The 12,269-nt window shown below is 31.9% G+C and overlaps 1 protein-coding gene across 3 annotated transcripts in view; it reads left to right on the plus strand.

The window, feature by feature from the left end:
* Positions 1–12,269, plus strand: part of phactr1 (phosphatase and actin regulator 1) — a 44,135-nt gene that overhangs the window by 29,252 nt on the left and 2,614 nt on the right. For 2 of the 3 annotated variants that reach the window (XM_027290141.1, XM_019277508.2), the window contains exons 4-11: positions 1,298–1,378; positions 1,485–1,607; positions 1,700–1,903; positions 1,984–2,245; positions 3,244–3,449; positions 5,003–5,159; positions 6,489–6,544; positions 6,638–6,699. In XM_027290141.1, coding sequence (XP_027145942.1) covers positions 1,298–1,378; positions 1,485–1,607; positions 1,700–1,903; positions 1,984–2,245; positions 3,244–3,449; positions 5,003–5,159; positions 6,489–6,544; positions 6,638–6,699 — 1,151 coding nt within the window. The remainder of the gene's footprint in view (positions 1–1,297; positions 1,379–1,484; positions 1,608–1,699; positions 1,904–1,983; positions 2,246–3,243; positions 3,450–5,002; positions 5,160–6,488; positions 6,545–6,637; positions 6,700–12,269) is intronic. The other variant, XM_027290140.1, reaches the window with a different exon arrangement.

The following is a 12,269-nucleotide window of genomic DNA, read 5'->3' on the forward strand; positions in this document are numbered from 1 at the left end:
TTGTTTTTGTCCTGAATCCAACTAGTTAAATGAAAAATCCTCCAGGCATGGTGTTAATGAGTGCATGTCCCAAGAGGAGAGATGAGATGAAAGTGATTCCTATTAGATAACGACTGACAATTAAAATACTTAAAGGCAGAGAAACTTGACTTGACCTTATTCAGGGGTGTCAGATACATTTTAGTTTATGGATCACATTCAGCACAAAATGAGTTGGACCAACAAATCATTGCATAATCACCAAGAAATAACAGCAACTCCAAAAATGTCCCCTTTCTTTCTTTGAGCGTAAAGAAGTACGTCCTGAAAACATTCACGATTAATGAACCAACCCTTAAAAAACAGCCGTGACAGCCTGAATCTGAAGTAAGAAAAACAAGTGCGATTTCTACCATACGTCTCTGTCTCTGTCTGATCCACGTTAATCATGAAAACGTTCATAATGAAACATCCACGTGTGTTCAGCATCTTCAGATATGAGCTCAAATGTCTGTATTCTGGTCAGGAAGCAGCATTTTACATGAAATCAGCTGCTCACAGTTTAACGTCCACTGGTGTCTGTCTGAACACCGTCCTCTCTGACAGTCAAAGTCTCCTCAGTGCTGTGAACGAGGCTTGTAGCTCAGCTGGCTTTATTCAGAGCGGCTTTGATGCCAATGCTGTTTCTTCAGCTACGTCTCTCAGCTCTCATCGCTCATCTCCCGGCTACGAATACAAACTGACTGCTGTTTCCACAAACCTGCCAAACCATTCATCCATCTTCTCTGTTCTCAGTTATCCTTGATGGATCCGATCGTGACGTCAAATACCATTTTCCTCAAGCTCTTAAAGGTGCTGGGAACACTTGAAGCGCACAGCCTTCACATTCACCTCTGTGAATAAGAAGGAACAGGTCCATTTTTCCTGACGCTTTTCTCCTCTTGACAAAGACATTTTCCATCAGCAGCTTTTGCATGAACAGTAGCTGATGCCTGCTACTGTTGCAGGCTGTGCATTTGATGATACTGGTTGAACGTAACATGAAAAATATGAACAATATAATGTGAAATCACTGAAATAAGAAGTTCTAAACGTGCAGAATTTAAAAGAGAAAACTACAGGGAGCTGAATAATGTGATTATTTTTTTGTCCAGGGAACAGCTCGCTGATTATAAAGCCTGTGAATCTTATTGTGTAGCAACAACGTCCAAGTCCAAACAAAACATCTGCTGCGGCTGACACATTCCTCGACACTAATAAATATTCTGCACATCCAGTTGTTGTTTGTTTGACGTCACGTCTTCCTCTGCTCCCTCAGTGTTGGAGAGGAAAATGTCCACTCGCCAGAGCAGAGAGGAGCTCATCAAGAAGGGAGTCTTGAAGGAGGTTTATGAGAAAGGTGAGGATAAAATGGAAATGCTGAAGCCCTGAAATGAGCAGTTGCAGATGTGAAAGTTTACTCGCTTTTCTCTGTCTCACATGTCCTCGCTCTCCTGTCTGTAAAGACGGCGCTTGCTCGGCTGTACGGGAGGAGGTGAAGATGGAGAACGGGCGTTCTCCGGTGCTCGGCTCCGGCCTGTCAGAGCCTGAAGGTACTGAGCTGATGGAAGGAGCAGCTGCAGCTGTAGGTAGGCAGCAGAGGCTCGACACCATCGTAGCACCGTCTCTCACCTCTCTACTGTACCATCTGACTGTTTATGTCTTTGATTCTTCTCCTCAGGCTCTCTGGAGTTTCAGATGTCGGGCGAGGGTGCGTGTCAACAGGACCACACCCAAAAATCCATCCAGGCTCCGCCCACAAAGAAGTCCAGTGTGTATCCGGCTGACAGTGCTGAATCGCCGCTCTCCAGACCTCCAACGCTACACAAACAACCTCCTGCGCTACCACCCAAACCCTTCAACAGGCTACCTAATCACATTACAGGTAGGTTTGTCTCCGTGGCTCATGATTGCGTATGTGACTCGGTGTATGTACGTCCTCTCACACCTTCCGTCTCCGTGCAGACGGTGCCCCGGTGAAGTTGCCGTGTATGTCGATGAAGTTATCTCCTCCTCTACCTCCAAAGAAGCTCATGATCTCCGTACCTGCAGGGAGCATGGAGCCCTCTTCGCTCGCCTTCCAAAAATGCCCCGCCCCTCCCAGCCATGCTCCAATGGGCGGGCACTCCCTGCAGTACGGGACGCTACCTGTCCCCCTCCACCCACCCAGCCGAATCATAGAGGAGCTCAACAAGACGCTGGCCCTCACCATGCAGAGGTTTGAGAGGTGAGGATCACACTGCGGAAGGTCTGACGATGCAGAGATCACATCTGTTGACATCAGTGTTCTGGTTTGTAGTTCGAGTAGTTTGGATCGCATTTAGTTGTATGAAGGTGGAGAGCAAAAGGGCGAAATCAAATCTCAGAACTCGTCAACTATCGTCTGATGACAGTTTAGGATGCAGATATCTGTCTATAAAGATAAGCTGAAGTGTCTTCCAGCCCTCTGGACCAACTCCATTCGGAGTGGACGGAAGAGGATATCATCATCTGTTATCCGACGGATGTATGAAGGAGAACTGGATACAGAGTTGTAGACAGGAAGCCCCGAAAACATTGACCACTGCACCAAGAGACTTTTATATAAATCAGGGTCATACAACAGTCAATCAGTCCGAAGATTGAGTTTGAAATGTTTTATTCAGCTCAAAAAAGTAATGAACATATAAAGAAAAACTATACTATATTATACCATACTATACTATACTTTACAACAATATGTGCTCAGGTTACCGCCGGTTTCTGCCATTGATAAAATATCACAGAGAGAAAACTGTTTATCACCTCCGGTGTCTGACGGAAGCGCACTGGTTACACCGCCTCTCCTGCACCGACTCACACCATCCATTCATCAATCTGATTGGTTGCCTGTCTGAAGGTTAATTTGCAACAAGCCCGGCTCTGCCCTAAGAGCACAGGAAAAGCTCAGTGATGTGCAGTTTGGGTATTTGTTTTTACAAATCACTCTTTTATTTCCGAGTTTTGATTCGGTGTTTGTGTCTCCTGCTGCTGCTGCTTTTCTTTCCACAGGTTTGTTTTGAGAGTTTAGATAAATGACCAAACACAAATGATTCAAAAGCACCGCAGGGATTCTTAGTCATAACCACGTTGGTGGACTCCTGGCTCATATCGCACACGTACACAGCTGCTCTCCTGTTATTTCACGACTTCATGCAACACTGAGCACACACCTCTGACCTTTCGCCCTTTCCCACCAACCTGCAGCTCCATGATGCACGCCGTTCCCACGGTGATGATCGAGTGCGATGACAACAAAGAGAACCTCCCCAACGAGGCCGACTACGAGGACCTGCCCGGCATGTACAAGGACGAGGAAGAGGAGGACGAGGAAGAGGAGGACGAGGAGGAAGAAGACGACGAGGAGGAAGAGGACGACGATGAGGAAGACGAGGATGATACATTGTTTACAAGTAGGTGATTTGACGTCTGCTCATACTGTGACCACAAATGGCTCTCCAACGGCACCGCCTGTTGTTATTAATTATAATAAACAATATGTGCATAATATGCATGTATGAGCACACGTGTTTCCATGTGGGAACACATGGCTGGAAGCTCACTGAGCGCCAGTTTGTCAGATATGTGAATAATTTATCACAGAACCACGTTAGTAGTTCATTTATTTAGCATATAATATGTACCCTGTACAGATTGTAAAGCCCTCTGAGGCAAATGTACTTTGTGACTTTGGGCTATACAAATAAAATTGATTTGATTTGATTTGATATAATATACACACGATATATAAAACATAAGAAAAGGAGAAATGATTTGTGCTAATGAGAATTTTCTACTTGCACAGAGTGACCGATACATCTTTTCATTCAGTGGTTTATTTTTGTGACTTTCTACTGAACACAGCCAAACACGTGGAGTTATGTCCTAAACATGTTTTATACTCTTTAACTTGTTTATGTTGTCTAGACCTCTGGACCAACTCCACTTTTATGCCTCAATTTGCTAAGTTGTCTGGCGTTCTCTCATTTTCATGAGGCACAGCGAGCTGTTGGTGCTCGCAAGGTGATTTTAAAAAACACAAACAATATGCAAACTCTGAAAGTGAAGTAACTAACCTCAGGATGAAAGAGCACTGTAAGGTTGGAGGCGAATATAATGTTGCTGTAGAGTAGACAGACCTAAGATGGATATACGTGACACCACATTGTGCAAGTAGAGAATAAAAACCCAAGAAATGATTATAAAGACGTTTCACTAGATCAGAATTAAAGAGAGAGACAAATTAAAGCTGCAGCAGTTGATTTTATTTGGCCAGGGGGCAGAAAAACCTCACAACAAGCTGAAGAACACACAGTTATCATGGCTAACATGTTGGCAAGCACCGAGGAGCGGCTCACAGGCGAGCCACTAACAGTCTGTCTGCTGTTTGGCGTTGGGCAGCTGATGCACAGCGAGTTCAGCCTGCTGCTGCTGCTGGAAACAAACCCAAACTGTGAGCTAAAAGAGGCTCAAAAGCACCGCTGAGCTGCAGAGTTTGTGAGAAGTCTCTGTAGGTTTGTCGCTGCCAACAACCTCTTTCACACTCATCATCAACTATCGATCAGTGGAGCTTTACAAGACGACTGCTGAAAATAAACTCGGTCGATAAAGGCACAAAAGAATTATACAAAGATTCTGCCGTTGTAGCTGAAAATAAACATCACATTACACTTTGATGAAATATATTAAGCTTCAGAGGAAACAAACACATACAAGACTGAGCCGAGTGTTTCATTATCTTAAATCTAAATTGATCACAAGATGGAGATGAGAAACATCCGGATCTGCCTGATATCCATGAGGGGAACCATGAAATAAAAACAATAACAATAAAACAACAATGATAAATAACTAGCAGAATTATGTCGAGTACCAGAAGTAAAAACATATCCAGGCTCCTCACAGTCAACTTATGAAATGAGAGTAACACACAGCCTTTATTTTGCTTCTTGTATGATCTCTGAAGGCACACTGGCCATGAAGGTGTTACGAAAGGACTCTCTGGCCATCAAACTGAGTAACCGTCCATCAAAGAGGGAGCTGGAGGAGAAAAACATCCTGCAGCTGCAGTCGGACCAAGAGAGACTCGAGTCTCGACAACAAACAGCCACCAAACTGACCAGGTGAGCCCAGTCTCCTCCGAACCGAGCGCTTGAACTCGCGTTAGCTGTGATCGATGCGACCCGGCTGCTCAGAGGGAGCAGATGATGGATGGTGAGTCATAACGGGAGGGAGGAGGCCGAGCTGAGAGCAGGGGGGAGATTAAAGCCGAGCAGCAGCTACAAGACACGGAGATGTGAGGAAAATAGAAAGTGGAGTACAGTGCGAGCGTGTGCAGACACAACGCCGTGCCCAAAATAATCATTCAGCATGATCTGTAATCATTCCTAATGTAGGATTATTAAAAATTAAACTGACCTAAAGGTCCAGTGTTTCAGATTTTGGGGTGCTCTGTACAGAAAATCTGCATAACGAGGTTTTCATTCGTTTATGATCACCTGAAAATAAGACTCATTATGTTATTGCATACTTTGGTGAATGCTGAAATTTAACTGTTAAGTAAAAACAAACTTTTAATATCAGATCATGTTCATTTGTTGATATTTGTTTTATTTCATTTTAATTTCCTTAGTGAGAAAATACAAATAACCAGCCAATCAGATTGTTTTGTTTGACCAAAATTTCTGAAATTCAAAGATATTTAAAATGCAATAACTTAAAACCAAATCCTCAGATTTAAAAAATTGGGATCTTTGGTAATTGATTGACTCAGAATGAACTGATTTCACTTCATTTAAATTTAAATTAAAGTGTCTCGAAGTCTGATAAAAATGGGTTTAGCATGACGTTTGGACATTGGCTGAAATCTTAATTACATGGTTCAGTCTTGTTAAATACTGTAGACAAATCAGATGTTAATTATTTATGAGAAAAACTTTTTTTTTTTTAAGTTTTCATGGTATGAGGGCAATAACGCACTCCAAGTGTTCTGGTATAAGAAAATAACAGTCTGCAGAGAAAAAGACGCTTCAGTGGAAATTACGTCGTTCCGTTTCTCCTTCACGTCCATTATTTTTGTACATCAGGACATATCGTCGTGTATTACCACTGAATTGGTGATTTTCTTCACTTTTAATGAAATACATTTCTTACAGTTAGTAAGGATTTAATCACAGTGGTACCATCTACCCTGAAAAACATGCACTGTGAATTAGTGTTATCAGCCGAAGAAGATTTTCCTCCTCTTCTGTGGTCATATTCTCTTTTTACTGAGTCAGTGCCTCTAAATTCACCATATACAACAGCACCACACGCAGTCAGCATGAGCAGAGCAACATTTCTGCCTGCTAACGATTTCACATAAATCAAGTAAATGATGATCTGGAGATAAACACACATAAAATGCTGTAAAAATAGATTTCCTGAAATAAAAGTCACTGTTTCTTTTTCAGGCGGTTGAGTCAGCGGCCGACAGCAGAGGAGCTGGAGCAGAGGAACATACTCAAACGTGAGTAACGATGCACGAAGTAAACGAGATGATTTAATTTGTTTTTTTTTTCCTGTGCGTGATCGTGTTTTCTTTCTCCGTCCTGTTTGTCAGCTCGGAACGATCTGGAGGAGCAGGAGGAGAAGAGGGAGATCAAGAGACATTTGTCCAGAAAGGTAAGACAGACGTGGAGACGGACATCAAATCAAATCAAATCAAATCAAATAAATTTTATTTGTATAGCCCAAAGTCACAAAGTACATTTGCCACAGAGGGCTTTACAATCTGTACAGGGAGTGACACCCTCTGTCCTTAGACCCTCAGACGTTTTGTTAAGATGGTTGATTCATGACCCCGGCTTGAAATATGACCATGGTTGCCACGGTGACCGAACAGCGACCCATCAGAGAGGAGCTTTTTCGAAAGGATGATTAGAGAATAAAGAATTATGTGTTACATCATCCTCTCATTATGTGTGTGTGTGTGTGTGTCAGTTGCACAGTAATGATGATATCTGATTATATGTATTGATTGAACTGATTGATGAAGTTAAAGCTATGACTCCACTGCAGAGAAACACAGAAAAACATTTCATGGATTTTTATCTCTGCACTTTGTCTCTGGACTTTATTCACTCGACATTTTAATTTAATTTATGTCTTTGTTTTTAAAATAAGCTCTGACAGGTCGCTCATATTTTTTTGGTCCCATTTTGTCCCAAAAACAACAAGAAGGCAACGAGTCAAATAGAGCAGAAATACAACAATTATTATTCACAAATGTGAAGATTTTTTTGTATTATTTCGATATAGTTTTTTTTAATTATTTTTTTTAACTGTATCGAAATTTTAAAAAAAAAAAAAAATTTTTTTCGATGGTTTTTGGAAGATTTTTTTTATTTTTGACAGTTAAAAAAAACTGTTTTTGATGAATTTTTAAAAAAGCATTTTTGATCAGCTTTTAAAAATTTCGATAGTTAAAAAAAAAGTTCTTTTGGGCCTATCGAAATTAAAAAATAAAAACTTGTATTTAACAGTACATAATAATAAATACTAACAAAGCAAATAAGTCAATTTATCATTTTAAAAAAATGTAAAAACAACAAAAGATTTTTTTACGTAGATTTTTTTTGAGATCTTTTTATATTGGACAGTTAAAAACAAACGGTTTTTTTGCTTTATTTTAATTTGGTTTTTAAAAAAATTTTTTTGAAGATTTGTAAAATATTTAAAAAAAAAATTTGATATAGTAAAACAATTTTACATTTTTAAAATGTAAAACAATATTTTTTTGAAATCTTTTTTGATGATTTATTTTGGAAAGTTTTTTTTAATTTCGATAGTTAAAAAAAAAAGTTCTTTGACTATCGAAATAAAATAAAACTTAATAAAAACTAACAAGCAACAAATAAGTCAAATTTAATATTTTTAAAAATGAAAAAAAAAAAAGATTTTTTCGATAGTTTGTTTGAATGATTTTTATTTTATTTTGGACAGTTAAAAAAACGTTTTTTGATGATTTTTTAATTTGTTTTAAAAAAATTTTTTTTTTGAAGATTGTAAAAATTTTTAAAATTTTTTTTGATATAGTAAAACAATTTTACATGTTTAAAAATGTAAAAAAATAATTTTTTTGAATTTTTTTGCTGATTTATTTTGGAAGATTTTTTTAAAATTTCGATAGTTAAAAAAAAAAAAGTTTTTTGACTATCGAAAATAAATAAAACTTAATAAACTCTGTATTTCAAGTTAAATAATAAGAAAATACGATACAAAGCACAAATAAGTCAAATTATATTTTTAAAAAGTAAAAAAAAAAGATTTTTTCGATAGTTTTTTGAAGATTTTTTATTTTATTTTGACAGTTAAAAAAACGTTTTTTGATGATTTTTTAATTTGTTTTAAAAAAAATTTTTTTTGAAGATTTGTAAAAATATTTTAAATTTTTTGATATAGTAAAACAATTTTACATTTTTAAAAATGTAAAACAATAATTTTTTTGAATTTTTTTTGATGATGTATTTGGAAGATTTTTTTTAAATTTCGATAGTTAAAAAAAAAAAGTTCTTTTGACTATGCGAAATAAAATAAAACTTAATAAACTCTGTATTTCAAGTAAATAATTAATAAAATACTACAAAGCACAACTAAGTCAAATTTATATTTTAAAATGTAAAAAAAAAAGATTTTTTCGCTAGTTTTTTGAAGATTTTTTATTTTATTTTGACAGTTAAAAAAACGTTTTTTGATGATTTTTTAATTGGTTTTTAAACAAATTTTTTTGAAGATTTTGTAAAAAATATTTTAAAATTTTTTTGATACTAAAACAATTTACATTTTTAAAAATGTACAAACAATTTTTTTGAAATTTTTTTTGATGATTATTTTGGAAGATTTTTTTTAAATTTCGATAGTTAAAAAAAAGTTCTTTTGACTATCGAAATAAAAATAAAACTTAATAAAATACTACAAAGCCAAATAAGTCAAATTTATATTTTTAAAAATGTAAAAAAAAAAAGATTTTTTTCGATAGTTTTTTGAAAGATTTTTTATTTTATTTTGACAGTTAAAAAAACGTTTTTTGATGATTTTTAAAAAAGATTTTTGAAGATTTTTTTAAACTTTTGACTACGAAATAAAATAAAAACTTAATAAACTTTTGTATTTCAAGTTAAATAATTAATAAAATACTACAAAGCACAAATAAGTCAAATTTATATTTTTAAAAATGTAAAAAAAAAAAAGATTTTTTCGATCGTTTTTTTGAAGATTTTTTTTATTTGACAGTTAATAAAAACGTTTTTTTTTATGTTTTTTAATTTGTTTAAAAAAAAATTTTTTTTTTGGCAGTTTGTACCTCTGTTAATTTTTGCTCTGTAAAACACATTTTACATTTTTAAAAATGTAAAACAATAATTTTTTTTGATGATTTTTTTCGATCATTTATTTTGGAAGATTTTTTTTAAAATTTCGATACTTAAAAAAAAGTTCTTTTGACTATCGAAATAAAATAAAACTTAATAAACTCTGTATTTCAAGTTAAATAATTATAAAATATACAAAGCACAACTAAGTTCAAATTAATATTTTTAAAAATGTCAAAAAAAAAAGATTTTTTTCGATAGTTTTTTGAAGATTTTTTATTTTATTTTGACAGTTAAAAAAACGTTTTTTTGATGTTTTTTTAATTTTGTTTTTAAAAATTTTTTTTGAAGATTTGTATAAATATTTTAAATTTTTTTTGAATAGTAAAACAATTTTACATTTTAACAAATGTTAACAAGCCATATTTTTTTGAATTTTTTTTGATGATTTTTTGGTTTTTTTTTTTTTAAATTGCGATGTATAAAACGTCTTTGACTATCGAAATAAAATAAAACTTAATAAACTCTTGTATTGCAAGTTTAATAATTAATAAATACTACAAGCACAAATAAGTCAAATTTAATTTTTAAAAACGTAAAAAAAAAAGATTTTTTCGATAGTTTTTGAAGATTTTTTATTTTATTTTGACAGTTAAAAAAAACGTTTTTGATGATTTTTTAATTGGTTTTTAAAAATTTTTTTTTGAAAGATTTGTAAAAATATTTTAAAAAATTTTTTGATATAGTAAAACAAATTTACATTTTTAAAAATGTAAAACAAAATTTTTTGAAATTTTTTTTGATGATTTATTTTGGAAGATTTTTTTTAAAATTTCGATAGTTAAAAAAAAGTTCTTTGACTATCGAAATAAAAAAAACTTAATAAAATACTACAAAAGCACAAATAAGTCAAATTTATATTTTTAAAAAGTAAAAAAAAAAGATTTTTTCGATAGTTTTTTGAAGTTTTTTATTTTATTTTGACAGTTAAAAAAACGTTTTTTGATGATTTTTTTTTTAAAAAGATTTTTGAAGATTTTTTAAAAAATTTCATAGTTAAAAAAAAAAAAGTTCTTTGACTTCGATCAAAATTAAACTTTTTTCAATTAAATAATTTACATCTACCCAAGCACCAAATAAGGTCAAATTTATGCACAATAAGTCAAATTTTTTTTTAAAAATGAAAAACGATTTTTTCGATGTTTTTTGAAGATTTTTTATTTTATTTTGACCAGTTAAAAACGTTTTTTGATGATTTTTTAAAAAACCGATTTTTGAGATTTTTTTAAAACTTTTGCCGACTACGAATAAAACTTTTAAACTTTGTATTTCAAGTTATATTCATCATACTACAAAGCACACCTAAGTCAAATTTTATTTTTTCTGTAAAAAAAAAAAGATTTTTTTCGATAGTTTTTTGAAATTTTTTTTTTGACAGTTAAAAAAACGTTTTTGATTGATTTTTTTAAAAAAGATTTTTGAAGCTTTTTAAAAATTTTGATCGTTAAAAAACCGTTCTTTTGACTATCGAAATAAATAAATATCAACTTGTATTTAAAATTAACATAATTAATAAAATACTACAAAGCACAAATAAGTCAAATTTATATTTTTAAAAATGTAAAAAAAAAAAGATTTTTTTCGATAGTTTTTTGAAGATTTTTTTTTTGACAGTTAACAAAAAACGTTTTTTTGATTTTGATGATTTTGAATTTGTTAAAAAAATAATTTTTTGAAGATTTTTAAAAAATTTAAAATTTTTGATATAGTTAAAACAATTTTACATTTTTAAAATGTAAAAAATATTTTTTTGATGATTTATTTTGGAGATTGTTTTAAAATTTCGATAGTTAAAAAAAGTTCTTTTGACTATCGAAATAAAATAAAACTTCATAAACTTGTATTTCAAGTTAAATAATTATAAATACTACAAAAGCACAAATAAGTCAAATTTATATTTTTAAAAATGTAAAAAAAAAAAAAGATTTTTTCGATGTTTTTTGAAGGATTTTTTTTTGACAGTTAAAAAACGTTTTTGATGATTTTTTGAATTGTTTAAAAAAATATTTTTTTGAAGATTTTTAAAAATATTTTTAAAATTTTGATATAGTAAACACAATTTTACATTTTTAAAATGTAAAAAAATCTTTTTTTGATTATTTTGGAAGATTTTTTTCAATTTCGATAGTTAAAAAAAGTTGTTTTGACTATCGAAATAAAATAAAAACTTCATAAACTTTGTATTTCAAGTTAAATAATTAATAAATACTACAAAGCACAATAAGTCAAGTATGCACAATACAGTCAAATTTATATTTTAAAATGTAAAAAAAAAAAGATAGTTTTTTTTGAAGATTTTTTTATTTTGACAGTTAAAAAACGTTGTATTGATTTTTTAAAAAAGATTTTTGAAGATTTTTAAAAAGATTCGATAGTGTAAAAAAAGTTTTTTGACTATCGAAAAATAATAAATATTAAACTTGTATTTCAAGAATAAAATAATAAAATCTACAAAGCACAACATACTAAATTTGCACAAATAAGTCAAATTTATATTTTTAATTAAAAATGTAAAAAAAAAAAAATTCGATAGTTGTTTTTGAAAATTTTCCTTTTTTTGACAGTTAAAAAAACACGTGATGATTTTTAATTTGTTTTTTAACTTTTTTGTTGAAGATTTTTTAAAATATTTTTACAATTTTGATATAGTAAAACAATTTTACATTTTTAAAAATGTAAAACAAAATTGTTTGTATGATTTCTTTGATTGATTTATTTTGGAAGATTTTTTTAAAAATTTCGATAGTTAAAAAAAGTTTCTTTTAACTATCGAACAAAATAAAAACTTGTATTAAGTTAATAAATATTAATAAATACTACAAA

This window comes from Larimichthys crocea, chromosome XVII (genome assembly GCF_000972845.2).
Source record: "Larimichthys crocea isolate SSNF chromosome XVII, L_crocea_2.0, whole genome shotgun sequence".
Taxonomy (NCBI): domain Eukaryota; kingdom Metazoa; phylum Chordata; class Actinopteri; family Sciaenidae; genus Larimichthys; species Larimichthys crocea.